The following is a 27,560-nucleotide window of genomic DNA, read 5'->3' on the forward strand; positions in this document are numbered from 1 at the left end:
GGGTTTTCTGTATTTCTCTGGATTCTGGAATAGTTGAATAGCTTATGAAGTACCTTGTTCTTGAAGGTTTGAAAGAATTTTCCTATGAAGACATCTACACCTGACACCTTTTCTGAGAATGATATTACAACTCTCTCTATTATTTATTTCTGTGGTGACTGCTTTACTCAAATTTTCTCATTCTTTTTGATTCAATTTTGTTAATTTATATTTTCCTTAAAATTCACAACTTGCCAATATATAACTTTTCGAATATATAAGCTTAGGGTTGTGTGGAGAGTCTATTATAGTTATTTTATTTTTTTCTTTGGCTGTAATTATATTTTCTTTATCATTTCTGTTTTAATATATTTGTGGGGTTTTCCCCCGATTCTTTTTTTTTTTTTTTGCCCACGTCGTGCAGCATGAGGGTTCTTAGTTCCCCCACCAGGGATTGAACCCGTGCCCCTGCATTGGGAGTGCAGAGTCTTAACCACTGGCTCAGCAGGGAAGTCCCTTTTTCCCCTGATTAAACTAGCTAGTGATTTATGTATGTTTTATTGATTTTCTCTACAAGGACCTTTTCTGGAATAATTTATCAGTTTTGCTGGTTGTTTTCCCATTTATTATTTTCAGATTTTATTTTTATTAATTCCTTCCTTCCATCCATTTCTTTGGGTTTGAATTTTTGTTCTTTGGCTTACTCATATGGAATCTACCCCTGAAAATAAATAGTTGAATTTTGAAGAGAAACAGCACCTAAAGGAAGCAATGAGACACTATTGCCGACTGGCTGAACCTGGTTGAAAGTGGGAAGTGCTTATGGGGGCAGTAACGCATTATGGTTTTGAAGATTGCTTCCTAGCTTGTCAGCTAGACTGTTCTAAGATACAGAATGAGAGACCTTGGCTGAACTACTGATGAACCACATGGAATGCTTCTCCCTCACCTCTTTGGATTGATATGCCACTCTGGTAATAAACGATTAGCCCTTCCAAATTTCTCTTTGTTGTTAGGCCAAGCTTTAAGCTCTCTCTGTGTTCAAGGTTGTCCATTAAGAATGTCCTGAATTTACTAGGTACCAGTTCTGTATTTTAGTTGCATAGACACAACTTACAAGGCTTTTACAGTTAAAATATTCATTTTAGAGTCCTATTACATTAATTAAATATTAATGCTCTAAGCATATTTTTCATAACCTTCTCTGTTTCTTCTCCACTGGAGAATATTGCCGGAAATTAAAAAATAGTGTGGTTTATTATCCATGTCATTGGTGTTGCATTTTGATGACAAATTATTTTTGGAAAATGAAAAAAGATAGATAACCAGAAGAATCCCCTCTGGGTCTCATGCATTTCTGTGAATAGCAATTTTATATTTCCTCACTATTTTTCCTGAGATTATTACATATCTTCCATAAGCATCTATAAAATACTTAGCCATAGTCTTAAATATTGGAGATACTTTCTGAAGAGCTTCTAATGAGATTTTTTAAAAATACTGTGTGTGGTATAAAAATGCTCATACAAAAGTAGTTTTAAAAAAACCTGGTTTTTAATATGTGTAAGGCCTTTATATAGTTTCTTACCTTCTTTACTTATGACAACAGGAAACATTGGGATGAACAGTCAGTGTGTTTAAACTCATGACTTTCTGGATGGGAAACCTGAGGTTAATGAGTTCTTGACACATTGTAAGGATGAGAGCGTCTTGACTACAGTTAAAATAATTCAGAGATGGTGAGGGATGGTAGTGCTGAGCCAGAGAAGCTCAATGGTATGGAGATGGAGGCTTCAAAAACTGCTGAATTGCTATGATGTGATTATGCCTATTTATGGACAACAATCCAAGAGGACTTCAAGGGTTTGGAACTGGGTGATTAAATCATTAATGGTTCTTTTGGCACATGGGGCATTTTGGAGAAGGAAGCTCTTTCTTCAGAAAGAGAGGGGGATTGAAATGACAAACTTGGTTTTGGAATGCTGAGTTTAAGGCAGTAAACAGACTTCCAAGTTGAAATGTCCTGTAGGCAACTGGTGATGTGGAGCTACAGCACAGAGAAAAGGTCAGCACCAAAGCGCCAACTTTGAGAATCATCCCACAGGTTACCATTGAGACACAGGTAAGAGAAAGAGACTTTGGCACCTATTTAGTTAATAAGGTTGAATTCAGAGTTGAGTTCAATTTAGGACCAGCAATGCTAAAATTAGACTATAAGATAGAGGAAGCAAATGTTTTCAGAACTCAGGTTGGTGGATCAGGGTCAGAAACTGCAAAACCTAAACCTGAGAAATAGCAGAGCGGGGCTGAGAGGAAATGGGGTAGGAAAATAGGAGAATGAAGTCAGAGGCAAAAGGAATTAGCCATGGACAAAAGTGCAAGAGTGAGGTAGGAGAAGCAAGTAAGCAGGAGGAAGTTTCTCAGCTACCTTAAATATCTGGCTGTACCAAGTTTGTTGTCTTTTCTAGCTAACTCTTGGTCAAAGGTTAATCCTTGCATGGCCAACCCACCTTATTTTGTAGGATTCTTATATTGTATGAATAAATCAATCCTTAGAGGGAAATTGTAAAAAAAGAGGATTAGAAGGCCAAAGACTGAATGTGGAATTATAACTTAAATGGGGGAATCAGAAACACAGAAAGCGAAATAGGAGTGTATAGTACATGGCAACCAAGGTTTTAATATCTAGCTGGTGATCAAGTGTTAAAGGCTTCAGAGAGAACTTAGAATAGTTGATGGATCTTATGATCTTGTGATTGGAAAGTTATAGACAATCTTCCTGTAGACTGAAGGTTGTAAGCTAGAAGGTAGGATGTGAGGACCTGAAGACAAGCAGATGTAGGTCACACAGTGAAGATGGAAACAGCAATACCAGGTGAAGGGGAACACATTCCCCTTTGAAGGGAGAGGAGAGGAGTTGGACACAAGAGACAGAAATTATGATGATAGAGAGGAAGGGCCTAAGGTCTCTCAGAAAGGACAGAATGAAAAACTCCAGCAAATGACTTGCCTCCACAGACAAAACATGCCTTTTTCCTTGGGCCTAGGAAAAAAGATATCGTCCTATGTGGACTGATACTGAGATAAAGTCGAGAGTAGATGAGGAAATACGTTACAACTTTGTATTAAGCCTAAAGTTCTCTGGAATCAGAATAGAAACAAACAAAAAGTCTGGTTAAGCTTTATACAGAAATAACATATGATAAACAGATAAGCTACAGACTGGGAGAAAATCTTTGCAAAACACATAGCTATAAAGGACTAGTATCCAAAATATATAAAGAATTAAAACACAACAATAGCGAACAACTCAATTTAAAAATGGGCAAAAGATCTGAACAGATACCTCACCAAGAAAGATATACAGATAGCAAATAAACATATGAAAGGATGCTTAACATCACATGTCATGAGGGAACTGCAAATTAAAACAACAAGGAGATACCACAACACACCTGAATGGTTTACAGCAGGCTTTATTCAAAATTGCCAAAACTTGGAAGCAACTAAGATGCCTTTAATAGGATAAACAAACTGTAGTACATCCATATAATGGACTATTATTCAGTGATTTAAAAAAGTGAGCTATGAAAAAACATGAAAAAACATGAAGACACCTTAAATGAATATTGCTAAGTGAAAGAAGCCAATATGAAAAGGCCACATACTATATGATTCCAACCATATGACATTCTGGAAACAGCAGAACTGTGGGGTCAGTAAAAAGATCACTGGTTGCCAGGGGCTTGGGGAGAGGGAGGGAGGAAAGAATTGACAGAGCAGAAGGAATTTTTAGGTCAATGAAACTATTCTGTATGACATTGTAATGGTGGGTACATGTCATTATACATGTCTCAAAACACATAGAATATGCAACTCAAAGATTGAACCCTAATGTAGACTGTGAACTTTAGTTCATAGTAATGTATCAATACTGGCTCACTAATTTTAACAAATGTGCCACACTAACGTAAGATGTTAATAATTGGGGAAACTGTATGTTGCGGGAGGGAAGAAGGTATATGGGAAATCTCTGTGCTTTCTACTCAACTTTTGGGTAAAACTAAAACTGCTCTAAAAAATAAAGTCTATTAATTAAAAGAAAATTTTAAAGGAATGAACTACTGATACATGTTATAACATGGATGAACCTTGTAAACAGTATACTACGTGAAAGCAGTCAGCCAGACACAAAAGTCCAAATATTATGTGATTCCATTTATATAAAATGTCCACTACTTTAAGAACCATGAGTTATAAAAAACAAGGCACTAGATAAATGAGATGGCTAAAGGAAGTATTGTGCTGCTAACAGGAAGAAATCATGTGACTATGTTTCAAATGTAAAGGAAAATATATGTATTTATCATCAGAAAATAGTCTAAGAGGATTTTTTCTGTTCATACATTGATTGTGATATAATAGAATTTTTCTAGCATCAGGGTGTTGATACCATGACTAAATTACTATATAGTGTGTCTTCCTGCATTTATACCTATGCTTGGTAAGTGGAGAGATCTTAACAATATTAATAGTTAAGACTCAAGAATGCCTGGATCAAAATGTAGCTTAAACTGATTTCTTATAGGAACTTTGAGTTACAAAAACGAATGGAGCAACTGGGCAGGCTGAGATATGTAGGTCAACCTACTTACAAAAATAACCTTGACAGAGTTACATAGGTAGATATTGCTGTAAAATTTCTTCACACAGTGAGAAGGAGTAGGCCAAGTTTACTGAGCCATAATATCTATTCATCTTAGACAAAGCAATCATAGCTTGTAGACCCATTGGACCATATCACATAGATGGCAATTGCTAATTATCAAGAAAGAGTCATAATTTTCAAAACTGAAAGATGGTTAATATCCTTAGAATATAAAGAGTCCTTACTAAGCAATAAAGATAGATGAATGTCCAGTAAGAAAAAATAAATAGGGCACATTAAGAAAAAAAGAGATAACCAAGAAATTATGTAAAGTGTTCAGTATCACTAGTAATCTAATAAATGTAAGTTGATACAAAAATGAGTATTGATTTAATTGATCATATAGACATAATTTTAAAAGGATAATAATACCCAATGTTACATGAGAAGGGCATTACTTTTAGTGGAGATATAAATTGGTAGAGTGTTTTTGGAGATTGGTTTGGCAGTAGCTCTTAAGTTTTTTTTTAATGCACATATTCTGCAACCTTAAAATTTCACTTCTAGGACTCTGTCCAACAGAACTATTGTCCAGGTGAACAAAGATATATTTGTAAGAAAGTTTATGGCAGTGTTATTTGTAATAAGGAAAAATTGGAAACAATGTGAACCTCTACTAATAGGTACATCCACCCCCTAGAATATTAGGCAGAGATTAAAAGAATTAAGTAACTGACAATGATTTCCAAGATATATTGCCAGGTGAAAAAGAAGGCATAGAACATAACTTACAGTGTGATCCCTATTGTGTTTACCACCACCCTAAGACTAGATATTATATGTATGCAGTTCATAAAAAAGTACCCAGAAGAATACACTGTAAATGCTAATAGCGGTTGTTCCTTGGGAGAGGAGTGGGTAGCAGGACAGGAAACGAAGGGGGATCTGTAGTTATTTTAATGTATGTACTTCTATACTGTTGGATTTTTTAAAACGAAAACTAAAAATGTGTTTATTGTTAGGAGTTATTTAAAAGTGTACACACATCAGTGAATTAACATTAGTAAATCATGCAGAATACTGCCTGATTCAGAGGAAGTGCCATGTAAACGTGTGTTAAATAAATAAGTTCAAATATTAGGGCTTTATTTTAAGAAAATAATAATGGGATGTGCAAAGATTTAATTGCAAGGCAACCACTAATCTACTTTGTTTCTCCATGCATTTTCTTTTTCCAGACTACACAATGGGATATTTTTGCATCCATAAAAATTGGCCATTATAAGTGATAGTTGGTTATAAAAAGTGAAAAAAGCAGATAGCAAAATATTACATACAGGATTATTATTATTATATAATACACCTATTCGAGTTTATGTGAAGAGAGAAAGAGAGAGAGGAAAACTTGAATGATGGTCTCCAGAATGTTAATGATGGTTACCTCTGAGTGGTGGAAATACGAGTACTTTTACTTTCTGTTGAAATCTTATGACAATCCAAATTATCTTAGAAAGAACACAGCTTCTGAAATGGGTTTTCCCTTCGATATCTGTGAATAAGTGGGTGGGAATTTAGAACTGCCTGTGGACATAAGAGGGTTATTTTTCTAAAGTCTCGGGGGTGGGGAATGGGGTCACATAGAGATAAGATTATTGGTTGATGTGATTAGTACCTGCATGATTCAGGTGCTCAGCGGACCACAGCCTCTAAAAAGTCCAAGAGAGTATTTGATGTTGTACAGCTACTTGCCAGGAATTGGACTCGACCAGTCTACCGTGCAGAAGCTTGTCCTCTTGTGGATATTTTAGCCAATACTAGCTTCAAGGAGAGAGGTGAGGATAGGGTGCTCACTCCAATTCTTCTGGGGGCCCAGCTTTAATACCTAGGGGCAGGAGCAGAAGCACTTACATCCCCCTCTCCTACGAAGAGAAAGTGGAGGACCAGTGAACCTTTCCTTCCTCATTTGCCATCTTGCTCTCCTGCATCTTTTGTGAATACAATTCTCCTCCCACCCCATTCTCTTTATGAGTGTTAATTCCTAAAGTGGACAGTTGCAAAAAAATATGTAATTGGATCATCTACTCCATGCCAATGTTTTTTGAAACAAAGTTGGTACTTTATGCCTCTGTGTATTTTTTGGAGACTTTTCTTCAAAGAGGGCACAGCTCTGAGAGAAAAAGGCATGCTTTAGCCAAGAGTATATACTTTGGTGTGATCTGACAAGATGCATTTGTTATTCTGATTCTCAAAATAAAAACCCGACATATTGTCTTTACTGAATTTGCATAGAAACAAAATTACAGTGAACTAAACTATACCTCTGGTAGCAGGAATTTCCTCTGGAGTTCCTAGAAAACTTCAAACTAATTTTTTACTATTTCAAATATTCTATTTCTGAAAGATGTAGAAGATGTTTCATTATGTGACAATACTGTGACTGTTTCCTATTTTGATAACTTATTTTCCAAATTACTCTACTTGAGGAGTTTATTTAGCTTTTGAATTACAATTATGAAATAATCCCCAGTTCCAAAATCAGTGTGGCTTGAATCAGTGAAGCTTTGCCTTATAGTTAATGCCTGAGGGCAGAAGTGACTTGAGAGCACAAATCTCAGGGTCTGCACAGAGAAAGGAGGTGTTGGTGGGAAATCCCCTCACCCATTAATTTGGCTGACAGTGATGTGGCCCCTCCAGCTGTGTTGCTTTCAGGAGTGGGGTCCATAAAGGGGATGGCCCCAGGCCCCTCACTGTGAACCTCCAGTGTAGACCTCCAGTGTTCTTTAATGATATATAATTGGACCAGACCAGACCATGGGGCTTGAATAGCCTTACTCTGTGGTCTGCAAGTTTGAAAGTGCTCAGTACCTACTGTCTTTCTTTAGGATATTGATGGACAGTCCCAGTGCTCAGATTTTATGCTTATTAGTGATACTTTTCATGAGTTTCCAGGGCTAAAGTGACTTTTTCACACTGTTTAATGATTTTCAGTTTAACTACTTTTTTGAGTGGGATGTTGTGAAGATTAATTAGCCAATGTTCATAAAGTGCTTTCAAGCTGAAAAGTGCTGCACAAGGGTGTACAGACTCATTAGCTTCTTAGTCATTTAAGGCTTTTTAGATCTTTTGGCATTCAGAAACTAGATGGTGAAGGCCAAATTAGTATTTTTTCTTGGAGGAGGGGAATTTCAGAAAGAGCAGAATAGAACAGTATATCTTTTTCTAAAAAAGACATCTTTTGCACTGGAATGGACAAAAGATATAAAAATATTTTTATTTTTCATTATCTCCTATTTCCATAATGCTTCAGCTTCTTCTTATTCCCTTCTTTCAAAATGTATTTGACCACTTCTCCTGCACATTTATTTAGAAATTATATAGATTGTCATATAGTTATCCATAATGGAGCTGAGTGTGGCCCCAGAGTGTTGAATTGTTGTGCCAGTGAATGACACAGTATAGATCATTCCCTTGGTAAGTAAAGACCCCTTCTCAGTTTGCAGTGTGTCATGAAGGTATGTATCGTCTCCATCAATAGTAATCTTCAGTTTTATGTGTGTGTGTATATATATATATATATATATATATATATATTTCACATGTTCCTTTAGTCATTCTCTTCTTCCTACTTGCTTGACCTATAAACCACATTATATAATACTTGGCCCCAGAAGGCAACTAAAGGAAGGAAGGAAGGAAGGAAGGAAGGAAGGAAGGGAGGAAGGAAGGGAGGGAGGAAGGAAAGAAAAGAGGGAGGGAGGGAGGGAGAGAGGGAGGAAGGAAGGAAGAAGTGGAAAGTTAACCATCTTCTCTCTTCCACCTCCATCATAGTCACTGTCTCCACGGTAGAAAAAAACCCAGCTCAGTGTGTGTGTAAGTGATGTTGAAAGTGGTCCCATTCTGGCTAAAGGCAGGGAAATTCTGGCAGTATATCTGGCAGCTTTAGGTCAACAGCTTTATACGACTTACCAACATACTTCCTAAGGCATGAGGGGGACTGGCAGGAAGAGCGGGTGACAGAAATAATATCTAGTTCTAGAAGGCAACATGTTGTAAGGAATGATCACCAGTTGTAGAATGTGATGACCTGAGTTCCTTTGTAGGTTTGAGCAAGTTTCCTGGGTTTCCTGATCTCTAAAATGTACATAATGTTCCTCCATGAGGAGGTGATGTGAGATTCAAATGAAGAAATGAAGTGAGAGTGTCTGACACATAGCAGGTCCTCATTAAATATTAGTTTATTTTGAATCAGAGTCAGTGAAGGAATTTATCCTGAAAATATCTGTAAAAATCAATTCATTGATTTTTTTTAACCTCTATTCAATACCTTAATTCTCCCTTCTTTAAAAGTGGGGTCTCAGCTATCACCTCACACCTATCAGAATGGCTGTCATCAAAAAGACCACAAATAACAAATGTTGACAAAGATGTAGAGAAAAGGGAACCTTTGTACACTGTTGGTGGGAACATAAATTGGTGCAGCCACTGTGGAAAACAGTATGGAGGTTTCTCAAAAAGCTAAAAATAGAACTACCATATGACCCAGCAATCCCACTCCTGGATTGATATCTGAAAAAAGCAAAAACACTAATTCGAAAAGATACATGCATCCCAATGTTCATAGCAGCATTATTTACAATAGCCAAGATATGGAAACAACCTAAGTGTCCATCAACAGAGGAATGGATAAAGAAGATGTGGGGTGTGTGTGTGTGTGTGTGTGTGTGTATACACACACACACACATACACACAATGGAATACTACCCAGTCATAAAAAAAAGAAATGAAATTTTGCCATTTGCAGCAACATGGATGGACTTGGAGGGCATTATGCTAAGTGAAATAAGTCAGACAGAGACAGACAAATACTGTATGTTATCACTTACATGTGGAATCTAAAAAATAAAACAAACTAGTGAATATACCAAAAAAGAAGCAGACTCACAGATATGGAGAACAAGTTAGTGGTTACCAGTGGGGAGAGAGACAAGATAGGGGCAGGGGATTAAGAGGAACAAACTATTATGTATAAAATAAGCTACAAGGATATATTGTACTACACAGGGAATATGGCCAAAATTTTATAATAACTATGAGTGGAACATAACCTTTAAAAATTGTGTAAAAATTGTGAATCACTATGTTGTACAACATATACATATAATATTCTGCATCAACTATATCTCAGTAAAAAGTGGGATCTCAGCATTCACTTCTACAAAATTCTGAATTACTTTTAGGGACACTGTCAGAGTTGAGTATGCCCAGGTAGCCAAAGCAAGATTTTAATAGGAAAGAAATGATAGGGATTGTGAAGTGCCAATCATCTTTTGTTCACCTCCAGCCCCTCTACAAAAGCACCTCCCACTCCAGGTAATTCTGTTCTGGGTATCCCAGGGGTGTCTCACGCTTGCTCCTGGGTGGATCTGCCTCTGCTGTTTGCATCCCTCACCCACGGTGAGCACTGCACTGCCCTCTTCTGGGCATGGCAGGAACTGCTCGGTTTTGCTGCTGCCTCTTGACATGGCATCATGGTGCGTGTGAGAGAGAGAGAGACAGAGAAAGAGAGAAACTGACTGTTATATAAAACATGCCCACATGCCCGTTTCCCTCTACTTTAGAAAATCCCAAAGCTTTGTCTCTTTTCACAATGTCCTACATTGTGAAGAGTTTATAGAAAGAATTCTTTCGGTTTTTACTTGAGACATTCTCTCTCTCTCTCTCTGGAATCAGAGATTCTGGAGATGAATTTGAGTGAGAGTGCCAGGAATTACTGAGAATCCCTAGACCTAGACCCGCTTTGATAAGAAAATCTTTGTTAGGATCATGCCCATCGCACGTGGCTGTTTCTTCCCATAGGAGGAGTGCTCTCTTAAAGGGTACCCAGCCTTTCCTGGGTAGTTATAGCAACAGAGCAGTGGGTTCAATTTGAACCCTTCTGCATGAGGCTCTTAGGCCCTCTGGCGCCTATGTTCCTACTGGGCCCATCCTAACAGGCATGCTTAAGTCTGTAGCTGACAGAGTTCTAGCGTCAAGCTGAGATCCCTGCTGTGGATACATATGTGCAAAGAAATTGGCTTATATCCTGCCTACCTCCAAGTGTGAGTATGGGCACTGCCTTAAATTCTAAATATATCAGACTTCATTTACTCATTTTTCATTGATCAAGGAAGGAATACAAAGATGATTTAGACACAGTTCCTGTATCACAGCCATCACAGTCTGTTGCTTCACTTTATATCTTCATAGATGTGACTGTCCCTAGTTAAAGCTTGACTGTCCCTAGTTAACTCTGAAAAATATTCCTTCTGAAGTTAAGATACTAGTATCAACAACACCATACTCAGTCTCTGTGGTTGAAAAGATAGTATTGAAATCAGGCATATGAAGGAAATGTGAAATTTAGTTCCATATTTTTATGTTTTAATGTTCATAACACTCTCTTTGCCCCCAGGTTATGCAGATGTATCTTCCATTTTGCGGAATTGCCATATCTAATGCTCAGCTATTTGCTGCCTCAAGGAAAGAATATGAAAGAAGCAGGGTGAGTAGAAAGAAACATTGCTGACAACCCTCAAAGCTCTCTTTCAAGTGTCTGTGAGTCATTATGTCTTTTAAAAACAGCGGATGATCTTTGAATAGTCCAGGAATCCTTTTTATTTGTATAATCCTTCAAGTCTATGGTTGAAGATCCCCTTTAAGCAATAAACCCAAATGGAAGTGGATATAAATTCTCTGTTGTTGTTTGCAGGAAATAGCTTCTTTTAAAAAGGAAATTAATTTCACATCTATACTTCAAGGCAGCAGATATATTCTTGCTTACTTATAGCTTTGAAACAATAACACAATTTAGTGATTTTTTTGCAATTTAGTTCCCTTAAGAAGCAAGGTATGTTACAAATGATTTCACCCCACCTCACAAATTTTGAATTGAAAGTTTACCTGGAAGAGCATCACAAGGTAACTGGACAATAATGCTACAAACACCATCTTATAGATTATAAAGAAACTCACATAGAGGGATTGATCTCATATACCTTCACCAATTATAGGGTTAAATAGTAAAAAACAAAACAAAACAAAAACAAAGACTGGTGCTCAAATAATTGCAAAATGATCAAATACAGATTAAATTATATTAGGCTCACTATACTTTTAAATATAGGGAAGTTACTGTCACAATTTAGAAATATGTTTAACAAGAAGATGTTCAGAAAGGTTAGAAACCCTCAGTTAACTGGTAATCAAATTGATTAAAAGTTTCATTTGCTAAGCATTATGATTTATGAATATTTCACAGGGGACAATTGACAGCTACAGCTATCTTCTTTAGCACAGCATACCACCTGTTTTCTCTGACTTGGATCCTGTTGTCATCTTTAGCCCCATGTCTTACCATTCTCCTCCTTTCATTGGACATCCCAGCAATACAGTCCCCAATTTCCAGAAAACAGTCTGTTTCACTTTCTCATTCCCTTAGTAATATTTCTTCCTCTGCCTTCAATGCCTTATGTCCACCTTCTTCCTCCCACTGCTTTTGCCTTGCATTTCCTTCAGGACCCAGCTCAGTCTTCCATTTAATCTTTCCTTTGCTTGTTGTTTTGCCTTATATATACCACCACTGTTTTATTGTGGGCACTTACCACACTGTATAATATGTATTGATGGCCTTCCTCTCCAACTACATTTTAAATTCCTTAAGGAACACTTCATGAATTATGAATCTTTGCATCCTCATGTATTCATTTACACGCTCAACAAGTATTTATTTTGTGGTACTCTTCAGACACTGTCTGTCCAAAGCCCCTGCCTTCATAGAACTTACTATTTTAGTGGGAACTGTAGATAAGAGACAAACGAGCAAATAAAAATTAATATAGTATCAGGTAGTGGTAAGTGCTATAAAGAAGAATGAAGTGAGGTAATGGAATACAGACTGGTTGCTGAAGGATAGTTTCAGAGGATGTTTATTTCAGAAGGTGATCAAGAAGTGTCTATAGAGAGATGATATTTGAGCAGAGACCTGAATTAAATGAAGGAGTAAAGCCACACAAAGATCTGGGAAGAACATTCCAGGCAGTGGAAATATCAAGTGCAAAGGCCTTGGGGTAGGAGAAACCTTGGTCCATGTGTCTAGAGAGCAGAGAGGAGAGACCTCAAATAGCCAAAACAATCCTGAGAAAGAAGAACAAAGCTGGAGACATCACACTTCTTGATTTAAAACTATACTTCAATGCTATAGTAATCAAAATAGTATGGTACTGGCACTAAAAACAGACACATAGACCAATGGAATAGAATCAAGAGCCCAGAAATAAACTCATGCATATATAGTTAACATCTCTTTGACAAGGGAGCCAAGAATACTCAATGGGGAAAAGGTAGTTTTTTTTCAATAAATGGTGTTGAGAAACCTGGATATTCACATGCAAAAGAATGAAATTAGACCTGTATCTTACATCACTCACAAAAATTTCCTTGAAAAATATTAAACACTTAAATGTGAGACCTGAAACTGTAAAACTCCTAGAAGAAAATGTAGGGGAAAAGCTCCAATGATTTTTTTGGATCTGATATGAAAGCTCAAACAGCAAAAGCAAAAATAAAGTGGGACTACATCAAACTAAAAAGTTTCTTCACAGCAAAAGAAACAACACAATGAAGAAGCAACCTACGGAATGGGAGAAGGTATTTGCAAATCATACATATCAGTAAGGGGTTAATATCCAAAATTTATCAGGAACTCATACAACTCAATAGCAAAAAAAAAAAAAAAAAAAAAAAAAAGTAATCCAATTAAAAAATAGGCAGAGGATTTGAATAGGCATTTTTCCAAAGAAGACATACAAATGGCCAATAGACACATGAAAAGATGCTCAACATCATTAGGGAAATGCAAATTAAAACTACAATGAGATATCACCTCATACTTGTTAGAATGGCTATTATCAAAAAGATAAGAGATAACAAGTGTTGGTGAGGATGTGGAGAAAAGGGAACCCTCTGTGCACTATTGATGGGAATATAAATTGGTATAACCATTACAGAAAACAATATGGAGGTTCCTCAAAAAATTAAAAATAAAATTACCATATGATCCAGCAACTCCACTCCTGAGTATATATCCAAAGGAAATGAAATCACTAGCTCAAAAATATCTGCACTCCCATGTTCATTGCAACATTATTTACAATAGCCAAGACATGGAAACAACCTAAGTGTCCACTAATAGATGAGTGGATAAAGAAAATTGTTATACGCACATACACACACACAATGGAATGTTATTTAGCCATAATACAGAAGAAAATCCTACCACTTGTGACACCATGGATGAAACTTGAGGGCACTGTGCTAAGTGAAATAAGTCAGACAGAGAAAGACAAATACTATATTATCTCATGTATATGTTGGATCTATGGAAAGCAGAACTCAAAGAAGCAGAGTGTAGTATGGTAGTTGCCAGGCATTGGGGTGTGAGGGAAAAGAAATGTTGGTCAAAGTATACAAACTTCCAGTTGTAAGATGAATAAATTCTGGAGATCTAGTGTTCAGCATAGTGACTATAGTTAATGATACTGTATTATGTACTTGAACATTGCTGAGAGAATAACTCTTAATGTTCGTACCACACAAAAAATGTAATTATGTAAGGTGATGGGTGTGTTAGCTAACCTTAGTGTAGTAATCATTTTGCAATATATAGGTGGATCAAATCATCACATTGTACACCATAAACTCACACAAAGTTTTATGTCAATTATATCTCAATAAAACTGGGGGGGAGGAGAAATAATGTGGTTGGTCAGTGAGAAGTGAGAGATTATACAAAAAAATTAGCAGTAAAATATATAAGGCTTACTGATATTGGAAATGAGTGAAAACGACTTTAGGCTTGTACAGGTGGCAAGTAAACAGTTGGATACAGGAATCTAGAGTTTTGGGGAGATGTGAAGACTCGAGATTAATATTTGGGAACCATCAGCATATAGATGGTATTTAAAACTAGGCTACAGGTGGGGAAAATATATGGGTAAGAAAGGGAAGAGGTCTAAGGATGAGCCCAGGAGCAAAAAAGGTGATAAGAAGAAGGAGGTGGGGAAATGCAAGTGACATCAAGAAGCAAGGAGTATTCAGCTGTGTGCAAGGCTTCCAATGTCTGTTGAATTGCATGTCATCCTAGATTTTCTTCTTTTTTTCTCTTATTTTGGAGCTAGTCTGCATTGTTATTTGTGAAATTTTTATCACTTGTTAGTAAAGCAGAAATTTTTAATTAGAAACAATAAAATTACTATAATGTAATTTGTCAGTGCAAAACTCAAGGCACAATTAGTTTTTCCTCTGAGATAAAAGTTCTTGTATATGGGTCCCAGAGACCCCATCCATGCAGTCCCAACAAATTGAAAAGTTAAATAATTGTTCAGTTAATATGATCCATCTGAAGAAATAGTCTGGATGATTAAGGAAATAATGTCCTCTCCCTTAATAACAGGGGATTTTGTTGGTAATTATGCAGACAGTTGCCTCATTTTTGTTTTGTTTTGTTTTTGTTTTACGGTACGCGGGCCTCTCACTGTTGTGGCCTCTCCCGTTGCGGAGCACAGGCTCTGGACGTGCAGGCTCAGCGGCCGTGGCCCACGGGGCCCAGCCGCTCCGTGGCACGTGGGATCCTCCGGGACCGGGGCACAAACCCACGCCCTCTGCGTCGGCAGGCGGACTCTCAACCACTGCGCCACCAGGGAAGCCCGCCTCATTTTTAATGTTATATTTGCACATGAAATTATCGCACATTGACCTCTTACAGTGATTTGCTGTCCAAATGCCAAATGGACAGGATACATTTAAAACTTTTTTCACCTCCTGGTGTTTCTCTTTGCTTTGGGTTCATAGAGCAATGCATGGCCCTTAGCCATAGTCACAAGCTCTCTTTAGAGAAAGTGCTACCCAAGATATTGGGTCCTATTTTAGATGCTTAGTGAACTAGACTCATTTCATGGATCTCTTAACTCATTCAAATGCTTTTCCACCTGAATAGACTCAGAGAAGGAATATTCACATGTTTCAAATGGTTTCAGGACAAATCAAATTCATTACCAAAGTTGAAAATTAGTCAACACCATCTACCAGAATAGATGTGAATTTGAAAACTCATGAAATCCTTTTGTGACAGGTCAGACTGGAGAGTGCACATCTTATTAAATTCTATTGAATAAAGCAGGCTCTGGTCAATTCACTGGCTGTGTAATTTTCTGATTGCACTCTTATAGAGGCATAATATCTGCCACCTGTAAATGGCCCACTATTCCTCCACCTCCAGAAATATCCATGTAATTAAAAATTCTAAATAAATATTATCTCAATGCATAAATTGTAAGCTAACTTAGCTGGATAGAATGACAAGTTATTACAATTTCATTTTTAAATGAGTATACAGTTTTCAAGTTAGAATTTAAGTTTTTTCTTTAATTTTTGTGCTTTTCATTCTATTGTTTTAATAGAAGTTTTAATGGTGATTTCTTTTTGAGAAGTATAATGGTATTTAAATGTTCTCCTGGACAGATTGGGATGAAGCAATACTTCTTGTGTAGAGGGATTAATGGAGTTTTTATATATTTTTTTTGAAGGCTCTGAAACTTAAGTAGCATCCGCCACTGTGATTCTTAAAGAGTTCTGTGTGAGATGGGTATTAGTGAAAATAAGTCTTGAGTTTGACCATGAAGCTATTTCTTCCGGTTGGTGAGGAAGAGATGCTTTGTAATTTTCTGAAATAAATGTGCATTAGAGAGAATCAGGTATCTGTTATTCATAAAATGTTGGTTTTATACCTAGTCACATTGCAGAAAAACTACTGTAGGAGGGGAAAAGCCTATCAATAATGATTATATGAGATCATGTAGTCATTAACTATATGGAATATAGTCATACAGATATATGAGGAACTTATGTGGGATTTTATGGACTGGCAGTATTCTCAAGTTACATTTTACAATTCAAGACTGTGTTATAGGGACTTCCCTTGTGGCGCAGTGGTTAAGAATTTGCCTGCCAATGCAGGGGACACGGGTTCGAGCCCTGGTCTGGGAAGATCCCACAAGCCGTGGAGCAGCTAAGCCCGTGTGCCACAGCTACTGAGCCTGCGCTCTAGAGCCCTCGAGCCACAACTACTGAGCCTGCATGCCACAACTGCTGAAGCCTGTGTGCCTAGAGCCCGTGCTCCGCAACGAAGAGTAGCCCCTGCTCGCTGCAACTAGAGAAAGCCTGCATGCAGCAACGAAGACCCAACATAGCCAAAAATAAATAAATAAATTTACATATAAAAAAAGACTGTGTTATAAAATGAAATGATGGAAGTTTGTCAGAACAACCATAAACACTATAAAAATTAGCCACACAAAAATGTTTATATTTTTATAGCAAAGACTAAATGGAATTTTGAGAGAAAAATTTTAATTCAGTCCCTTAGCCACCTAAATACATCCACTTTATCTTTCCTAGGCTTTGCTAGAGGTGGTTAATGACCTCTTTGAAGAACAGACTGACCTGGAGAAAATTGTCAAGAAAATAATGCATCGGGCCCAAACACTGTTGAAATGTGAACGCTGTTCTGTTTTACTCCTAGAGGACATCAAATCACCAGTAAGTCGTCTTTTATCTGTCATCTGCGTTAATGAAGTAAAGTTTAGTTTTGTTTAGTTGTAATTAAGTTTGTGAAATCGTGACTTGAACCACTCTTTTGTGACTCTTCTAACCATGAGGTGAGGTGACTTTTTATAAAAGTAAAATTTTTTATTTCCTTTACATGTATTTTCGGTCTTGATCTGCTGTCACCTGAGAAACATAGACTCTTCCACTGATGGGGGACCTTCGACGTCTAGCCTAGCCCTGTGTATACAGATGAGGCAGCTAAGGGTTGGAAGGGTTTGCCCAAACTCACACAGCTGAATAGAAGAGAAGCTTGGGTGCCAGCTTCCCATCGTACCCACCCAGCAAGGGAACGCCCTCAGTGGGCACTGGTGGGCATGGATTGCAATCCACACAGTGCTCCACAGCCCTCTTCTGGGGGTGGGGTGAGGAGAAGCAAACGAACCCTGGGGAAGCAGTGCCCTTTGTGCTTGAGCTGAGTGGAGCAACCCTGAGCTGGGCTGTGCTCTCCAGCAAAGGTCTGTCCTGCTGCTTCTCAGGTGCAGTTTCCAGGTTCTTCCACTGCTGCTTCAGACCTGTGGACGCTTACACAGTGTACTCCAGTCAGGAGGCGGAGGCTCCTTTCCTCCTTATGCAGGGGCTGCTCTTACTCCAAGGGCGAGCAGCTAGGTCTCAGCCTCAGGCCTGCCACACCTTGGCTCTCAGGTTCTGTTAGACGTTCTGGCTCTTTGTGGGAAATCTGCTGGTTAAATACATAACAATATTGAAAATAATGATCATCTTCAGTCTAACTTCTTTTTTTTTTTTTACATCTTTATTGGAGTATAATTGCTTTACAATGGTGTGTTAGTTTCTGCTTTATAACAAAGTGAATCACTTATACATATACATATGTTCCCATATCTCTTCGCTCTTGCGTCTCCCTCCCTCCCACCCTCCCTATCCCACCCCTCCAGGCGGTCACAAAGCACCAAGCTGATCTCCCTGTGCTATGCGGCTGCTTCTGTCTAACCCTCAACAGCAGTTTAATATCTTTGCCATGAACTCTCGCCAAAGACCAGGAATTGTCTAGCAATTAAGTGCTGTTTTAATACCTCAGAGAATGATATTTTACCATACTTTACTTAAAAAATGTTATTGTCTTTAGGTTTGCTTTCCTCAAAGAATGAGAACCTTAGGATAAATTTTGGAGATTTAATCATAAGTATTGTAAAACTTACAACATTAAGTTTAAAAAATTTTTTTTATTGAAATAAAGTTGATTTACAATGTTGTGTTAGTTTCAGGTGTACAGCAAAGTGATTCATATATATACATATATATATGTAACTGAAAACATATATATATTCCTTTTTAGATTTTTTTCCGTTATAGGTTATTATAAGATATTGAGTATAGTTCCCTGTGCTATACAGTAGGTCCTTTTTGGTTATCTATTCAACATTAAATTTTAAAAAAAATCTATATATGTTTAAAATGTTCAGGAGTGTTTCCCTATATCTTAGCAGAGTTTGGCGTTATTTCTACTCAGCAGGTGTGGTTTAAGCAAACAATAGCCTTGCAATTATCCTGCGATTGTGTAAAACTCAGTAGAACCTTGGGAGAACACACACACACACACACCCCCCAATAGCCCATATTTGTGAAGCGCTTCCAGATGCTTTGTGAAGCATCTGGGTTTATTCAGTACTCACTGCATCCTTACGGGATAGGTATTATTATCATCCTCACTTACAGGTGAGGACTTAAGGCTCCAAGAGTCGAGTGACTTATTAGTCTTCCCCACCACCTGACTCTGAAACCCCCACAAGGAGTGGGAAGAGGTGGGGTGCTCGGTGGTTCTTGGCAGGCTGTGGGCTCTCCCTGAGCAAAGGCAGGAAGGGGCAGTGGTTGGGGCTTTTCAGCTTCCAAGGTTCCTGAGCCACTCCCAGGTCCCTGTGAGGGCAAGTGGCTGGGGGACCATGTGGAATCTAAGCAAGGACAAGCTCACTGTTTGCTAGTTCAGTTAAAACAGACATGGAACTAATTTAAACCAGCTTAGGGTGGTCACTTTTGTAAATCTTCTAACATGGACTAGTTTTTACCCTGCAGTCTTGCTTTCTGGCAAGTCCGATGAAAAAATACAGAAGACGGACAATGATATGGAAAGTGCAGGCAGAGCTGGAGAGAATAACAGCGACAGTAATAGCTTCAGGGTATAAAGTAGGGAGGGGGTCAAAAATCACTCCCTAGACTAGATGACTAGATGGTACATGCATAAAGGTGTTGGTGTAGTACTGAAGGTTAAGAAGACGTTTTCACTATCACAGCTGAACATTCTAAGACTGTAATATTGGGGTCAGGGCAGACTATCTGGGCCTAGCCTATCATTTCTTCTTTGCCCAACCCCTCCCCCTCACAGTAAGGAGGAACTCCTTTACTCCAGAGGGGCAAGGTCTGCAGGTAAAAGTGAACTATGTGCAAAAAGAGGAGACTAATCTGTTTGGTTCCATTTGAGAAGCTGTGAAGATTTTTTGCCGAGGTTACTGCCTGGGGAGGTGGGGTGGGAATGGGGTATAAATGTGGCATCACCATGCAGAAAACCCGTCAATGCCCTGCTTTCCTTTAACACGCTTCTCACCAAAGGTTTGTTGAAACTTCAGACTCAAAGGGATAGCTGTTCTGTGCACTACCCTGATTGTCAGGTAAAAATGATACGAAGGCGATCAGATACAGTCACTCCATGTGTAAGAGGAGAAGCCAACTCAGGACACCAGATGCCAAAATCTGGTGCTGGCACAGCAAACAGAAAATCATGCCGAGTCAGAGTTCTCTGGCTGGGACTTCGTCCTCTTCACCTCAGAATGCTGAATGGATGGAATGATATTAAAAACCTTTGTCATCTAGATTTAATCAGGGGGTTGAATGATTATTATAGAGGGACCCAAGCAACACCTGTAAATGCTACATGATCTTATTTTACTGATTAAGAGCACACTTAGATTCCTATCCCAATATTAGAAAACAAAGATGGAACTTGACAACATGATTTTTAATTTTGAAAAGTTCATATGGAAAAATAACATATAAAAGTAGCCAGAAAAAATGTTTTAAAGGCAACAAAGATGTAAAATGGATGAGGTTTTGCCTGTGAAGCTGTTAAAATATATTATAAAACTAGAGATTTGTTCCTTATAAGAAACAACTGAACAGAATAGAGTCCAAAGACCCCTATACATGTGAAAAGCTAGTAAAGACTGTTCTCTTTCCTGTAGAGTTTAGAAAATTATTTCTGAGAAACAAAAGTGTGTTGGAGGACTAGAGAGTTTCAGACTTGAAATGACAGTGTTTTGGGTTTGTTTTTTTACTGCAAGCATTTCAACAATAAAGATGCTTTTGTAATTATAAAGGAATACGTATAAGTTCTCAACGTCACTGAGCAAATCCAGAATTCAGTCATGCCTTGCCCTTGTTACTTATGACCTTTCTTTCTTTATTATCATCAGCAAACCTATCACTCTCCATCCCTCTCTCCAACCCTCCAGTTAGCCTGGTACGTTGTTTCAGGCAAGGGATTGCACTGAATACAGAGACAAAGAACTCCATTCGGGGTTTGTGAGTGCCAAAATGGGCTTTAAAAAGTTATGACAGAGTTGTTATTCTCAAAAACCAAGACTTTTTCATTGGCAAGAACAAGGCTTTCTTAGAGACTTGAAGGAACCAGAGCTTAACGTTGTACCCAAAACAGTAGATTGGAAAGAGAATAGATGAAGCCCTAGACTCTCCCATTCATGAGTTGCCCGGACTAAAGTGGGAGAGTTGGAGAGAAGAGGAAATACGGTTTTCCAGCTCTCCTAGCCCTGCCCAGCCTCAAGGCCACTCATAGTGGAGCTAGGGGGGTGGTGGGGATTGAAAGTCCCCGCAGACCCTGCGACAGGGAAGAAGACTGGAGGCGGCAATATGGGAGGAGCCATGGGACAGCCAGAGCCCCACGAAAGCATGAGGGGCAAATACAGTTTTCCCATTTCCTGATAAAAGGTAACAGAGGGAGGGCTGAGACCTGAAGAAAGAAGCCTAACTGTCAGGACGAGGGAGGCACAGAGGATCTGACCTGGGCCTGGGGAGCTATAGGTGTAGATATTTAAGCACATCCACTGTTAGGATTGACTAGGCTGAAGATCAGTGAGGCTGTCTTGCCTCTTAGAGGCCAGCCTGGCTGAGAGGGTGACTATAGATCAGATGCTTTGCTCCAAAGAAGCCAAAAAGTTGCATGTCATCCTGGTGAAAATTTCAGTATTAAATGAATTGAATTCTGAAACGATTGAGAAAATCTGAAGTGGCTGAATTAACTGGATTGTCTCTTTTGCCTTCTGTCAGCAAGCAGAACTAGGGCTCAAGAAGAGATTCAGTTGCCACAGGAAAATAACATAAGTGACTTTTTGTACACCTATGTCTGTGGCCTTTGAAATTTATAATCAGTATACAAATTGTATTCTCTAGTCAATCATCTTATATTCAGTACACAAATATGACAAAGCAAGCCTTTGAAATTAGATTGGTGGGAAGATTGATGGATTGTCCTACAAATGTTTTGGAAACAAATAGCTGGTAACTTAGGAAGAAAAAATTCAAAAAGCTGGATTCTTACCTCATACTCATCAAAATATAATTTTCTATAAGGCAAAATCATAACTTTCATGTAAATATTTAATAAATACATATCAAAGATTATTTTTAATTCATTAATTTATGAGGGAACAAATAAGATGTTAAAACAAGTCCAAAGAGCATTTGAGAAGTTAGGTATTTATAGGCAATGTTAGGATAAAATTTCTCAGAGACAAAACTTTTTAGAAACAAAGCAAGTCCATAAACTGTAATCTTTAAGGTTATCTTTTCCGTAGGATAGAAATTTTTAATCAGAGAAAAAGCTACAAATTAACATGTAACTTTATTAAGTCTGGAGTCTTTAATAAGTAGTAACCAAGGATGGGACTTAGTACATTTCTTAGATTGGGGGTGGCAAATTTTTTTTTGTAAGTTTTCAGATAGTATATTTTTTAGGCTTTGCAAGTCACATGATCTCTGTCGTAGCTACTCATGGTAGCATGAAAGCAGTCTTAGTATGGCTATGTTCCAATAAAACATTAGTTATAAAAATAGGTGTGGGGGGGACTTCCCTGGTGGTCCAGTGGTTAAGGCTCCGTACTCCCAATGCAGGGGGCCTGGGTTTGATCCCTGGTCAGGGAACTAGATCTCACCTGCATGCTGCAACTAAAAGATCCCGCATGCTGCAACAAAGATCGCACTTGGCAACAGAGATCCCACGTGTGACAACTAAGACCTGGTGCAGCCAAATAAATAAATATTAAAAAAAAAAAAAGTAGGTGGTGAGCTATATTTGGCAGCAGGCAGTAGTTTTCAGTTCTCTGCCCTAGATAATTCTTGTGTGGCCTTTACTCTCTTATGACATTGAAAGATGAGCTGCCCCCCTTTTTGCTTTATTTCTGTAAGTCAGTATAAATTTCAGATGGATCAAAGACTTAATGTTTAAAAAAAAGAATGTAAAAATACTGGTGAATATTGTTTTATAGTCATTCTGTGGGTAAAGGCTTTCTAAAACATTCATGCAATTCCTTAGAGAATATAAGCACATTAAAACACTTCTATGATTTTGCAGCCATCAGACTGGTAAAGATTTAAAAGTATTATAACAGTGAGTTTGAGTGTGGTTATGAGAAAATGGACATTATCATTACTGATGATGAGAATTCAAATTGGGGTAACCTTTATGGATATAAGGTTGGTGAAATATATTTCAATTTTAAAAGGGCCTAGCCTTTGCACGCAGCAATTCTTCCTCTTAAAATTTAGCATAACGAAAGAGATGGAGAAGAAAGTAAAATCAGTATATAAGAATGTTTATTGCAGTATTTACAGTAGTGAAACTATAATTCAAATATCAACAGAAGTTTTATATAATGAAATTTTATATGTCCTTTAAAATAATGATGTATATCTATAGGAACAATATCCTTGATATATTTTTAATCAAATAATAAAGGAGAGAAAACAAATATAAAAGGAAGTGATTTTTATCAATATATGGGTACATAAATGAGATCATATTTTCACAACTATTAAATTGATGGAATTTAAATTTTCTCCCTTTGAGTTATGTTTCCTTGTATCTTCTCTGTTAGGCAGAGTCAGGAATTTATCACCTCATGGGAAAAAAGGGCAGGTACTGGATCTTCTGGTAAGAAGATCTTCTGGTAAGAGAGTGAACTTGAAAGTCGGGTGTCAGGAGAGAGGATCTGCTAAATGGATTTATATTGCCTTTTACCAGTTAAGGGCCAACCTGAAAACAAACAAACAAATAAACAAACAAAAAGGACAGGAAGTAAAACTCCATAATCCACAAAAGAAGAAGCATTCACAACCCTATGCTTCCAATCATCACCCCACCCATGCCGCACATAATGCAGGGAGAGCTGCCCAATGCAGTGAAAATTGGGCGGGGTGAAGTAGAAAGCTGAGTGTGGTTGTCTGCATCCAGCTATCTTGGGCAGAGTACAGTGTTCATCAGAACAAGTCGCACATACCTGCTTGGAGCAGTAAGGGCGAGTGCCTGGCCAGGCTCAGAGATGTTTCTTGAGTCCTCCTTGCTGCCATAGCGTGGCAGGAGAGGTGGGGTGGAGCAAGAAAACTTTTAGACAAGCCATCTTGGAAACAGGGCTGTCAGTGTGTCAAGATAATTGACAGTGTGAGTGAAAAGTCACCCTGCAGCTGCTAATATTGGTCAGCTGAAGAAAATTTCATCACACAAAAATATCTATGTCATATGAGACTTCAGAGTAAGCAAGGGAGGCTTCTGCTAGGCAGGGGCTGAAATTGCTGCCAGAGGAGAGTGTTGGTGAGAAAGTACTCAAAGACGATAGACCAAAATTCAAATGCAGTCACCCTAATCCACTCCCCTGAAGTCACCCCTCCTCCATTATTCACTTAAAGATAAGCATAGAACAAAAAGTCCCCAGCATGGGGCTAATGCAAAGATACCACAAGAAAAAAGAAGGAAAGGAATGTGAAAACAAAAACCAGATGAAGAACACACCCCAGAAAAATTGCTAACAGTTTTCCATGAAATGAAATTAAAGATAGTGTGATCTCTCAGGGGGGAAAAAAGTGTTCAAAGAAGAGATACAAGACTCAAGGAATAAATGATAAGCAGTAAATATTAATAGATAAGAAAACTGAGTTGCAGAGCTTAGAAAGAAATAGAAGAAAAATATATAACCATATAGAACTGAATATTACATTAAAAACATCAAAAAAGAAGAGAAGGACTTCTAAAATACTTTCAGGGGCATGGAGGATAAAATTGGAAATGAAATGGAAAATAATACAGAATAAAAAGACAAGATAGAATGATTAAAATGGAGTCAAAATAAAGGAAGTCCAAAATAAGGATAATTGGTATCTCTGAAGAGAACATGACAAATGAAACAGGAAACAAAGTCAAATTATAACAATAGGACATTTTATTGAAATGAAGGCAAACTTGAATTTACAGACTGAAAGAACATATCATTTCAGGAAAAGTTGATGCTCACTGCTTAGTACTGAAACACATTCAGTGCTAATGAACTTCAAAGATAATTAAAAAATTCTTTGGGCGTCTAGACAAAATCGAGTCACCTATTGGAGGAAAATTCATTCTGGTGTTAGTCTTCCTGGTAGCACTCTCCAGTTCAAGGAGACAACATAGTGATAGCTACCAAGTCCTCAGGGAAAGAAAATATGACTCTACAATTTAAAATCCAGCAAAATTCATATTCAATTATGTAAGCCACAGATAGACATAGAATTTCATCACACAAAAATATCTATGTCATATGGGACATTTATGCATTTTAAATATGCAAAGGAGAGTGCAGGAAACATAGTTCCAAGAAGCCCTTCCTGAAAAATATGAGAGGTTGAGATCAAGCCAAGCAAGCAATGGAGAAAACATGATGAATAAGAGTAGTATTGAGTATTGAATATAGAGCTAAGGCAAAAAAACAGTAGGCATATGCTTATAGAGGAACACTGTGCCTAGAGACTAGATCCCTTTTACATTGAGTGGTGTCTAGCCTGCTGTTTGTCTGGGGAGAGATGATACCTCATTGCTCAAATGTTCCCTGCGAACACAATCCTGAGAAATGAACCAGACAGAGAGCAGGGCCTTGCGGTCTTGGCATACACAGCCAAGACTTTCCACTTAGCACTATGCCTCTTTCAACAGGTATCTTGATTGCATGGAATATTTTAATTTTAATGTGTCAAACTTATCAATCTTCCTTTTTGATTTGTGACTTACAGGTTTTGTTTTTAAAAATTCTTTATCTACCTCCATGTTATAATGACATTCTTTTATCTTTTCTTTAATCCATCTGGTTTTTATGGGCTTTTATATCCATCTAGACTTTATTTTGTGTATAGTGTAAAGCTGTATATGTATAACCAATTGTCTCAGAACTATCCCCCCCTCCCCCTTTCTGAATTATATCAAGTCTCCATATATACCTGGGACTGTTTCTGAGCTCACTATTTTGTCCCATTGCTCTGTCTATTTCTAAACCAGTATTACACTTTCTCAATTTCTGTAAGTTTATAATCCTCTTTGATATTTGATAGGAGAAGTCCTCAATGTTGTTCTTCTTTAAAATTGGCTTGCCTATTCTTGACCTGTTGCCCTTCCATATAAATTTTAAGAGCAGCTTATCAAATTCCATGAAAAACTCTGTGTAGATTTTGATTGAAATTGCTTTAACTGATAGATTGATTTGCGGGATTTCTGCAAGTAACAGAATCTACAGGGGAAAATGGCTTAAACAATAAGAACATTTGTATCTTAACATGACAGGAAGGCTGCAGAAGGTAGTTCTGGGGATGTTGCAGCAGCAGATAATGTAATCAATGATCCAGGCTTTGTCCTTTTCCTGTGCGTGTCTCAGTGGTTGGCCTTCACCAGCTGGCTTTCACCCTCATGGTCCAACAGGCTGGCACAACTCCAGGCAGCTTGTCATCCTGTAACTGTGTCCCCGAAGAAGAAGGGAAATGTCTTTTTACATATCCTTCTTTTTCTCAGGGAGGAAAGCCTTTTTCAAAAGGGTTTTTTCCTAGCTGACTTTCCTTCCAGACCCATGGTCAAGAACAAGATGTTCAAATCATTTATATTCTCAATATTTTTTTGTTCTTTATCTATCATTCTCTGATAGACGTGTGTTCAGATCTTCAATGTAACTGATTTATCACTATTTTCTTGTCCAATTCTGTAGGTTGTTGACTTAGTTGTCTGTATTAATCCTAATTGTTTATGTGTTTTTGAATTTGGGATTGGAGCTCATTTTAGTGGGAGGGTGTTTTATTTGTTTGTGCCATTGTTTTTTTCATTCTCTCTTGTACTCTTCCCTCCCTGTCTAATAGTTTGCACAACTCCTTTGTCCCTAGTCAGGAACCAGGTCTTATATTGATGGCTTGGGTCTCCTGCTGTGTGGTAATATTACACTATACCAGAAGCAGCTTGGTTCAGTTTCTGGGGGTGAAGCTAGGCCACCTGTCTCAAGGGAATGCTTTTAGTCCCCAAACTGAAAGTAGAAGCTGAAATCCCAACCATTGCTCCTTGCCTGTTTCTGGACTTGGAGCACAGTAGGTCTAAGTCTTCAGGCTCATGCCTTTAGAGATCTTATTTTTTCTCTCCCCTCTGCTCCCCTCCCCTTATCTTTTCTCTGCCTTTAAACCTCTATATGTCTTTCTGGTTTTTTCTTTCTGTAGTTTATCGATCTTTGTTCTGTTTTTGGAAGAGAGCAGAAGAATCAAAGCATGAACTTATAGCACCATCTTTATTGGCATTCCATACACTACTTTTTACACTCAGGAAAAAAGTATCATTTCAGGAAAAAAATCTGCTCAGTTTCCTCTGAAAATAGCTTTTGCTTTTCTCTATTTTATTAGAATCATTCCTGGAAACAAAAACTTCTGGTTTTTGTGTGTGTGTGATTTGTATATTTTTAAAAGCTGGTTATTGCAGATGCATGGTATTTCATGGCCTCTCTACATTTGAGGGAAAGAGGGAGAAAAAAGCATTTAAATCTAGTTGTAGAAGCTTTGATTCACCAAGATTTTAACTCAGTGTTAAGACTGCATTCATGGTCTTTAAACTGGGCAATCAGGTGTAAACTGATCAGTTTACTCCGTGGATGCCAAAAATAGAAATGAGAAATGCCTTCCTAGCCCTCTCTCCTGCCAAAATTAATGTTTTACCCTCTT

At 37.9% G+C, this 27,560-nt stretch overlaps 1 protein-coding gene across 1 annotated transcript in view; it reads left to right on the forward strand.

The window, feature by feature from the left end:
• The window catches only part of PDE11A (phosphodiesterase 11A), a 420,012-nt gene that overhangs the window by 144,695 nt on the left and 247,757 nt on the right, over nucleotides 1–27,560 (forward strand). The window contains exons 3-4 of the mRNA XM_030851036.2: nucleotides 11,080–11,169; nucleotides 17,121–17,261. Of these exons, the coding sequence (XP_030706896.2) occupies nucleotides 11,080–11,169; nucleotides 17,121–17,261 (231 nt within the window). The remainder of the gene's footprint in view (nucleotides 1–11,079; nucleotides 11,170–17,120; nucleotides 17,262–27,560) is intronic.

Source organism: Globicephala melas, chromosome 7 (assembly GCF_963455315.2).
Source record: "Globicephala melas chromosome 7, mGloMel1.2, whole genome shotgun sequence".
Classification (NCBI taxonomy): Eukaryota; Metazoa; Chordata; class Mammalia; order Artiodactyla; family Delphinidae; genus Globicephala; species Globicephala melas.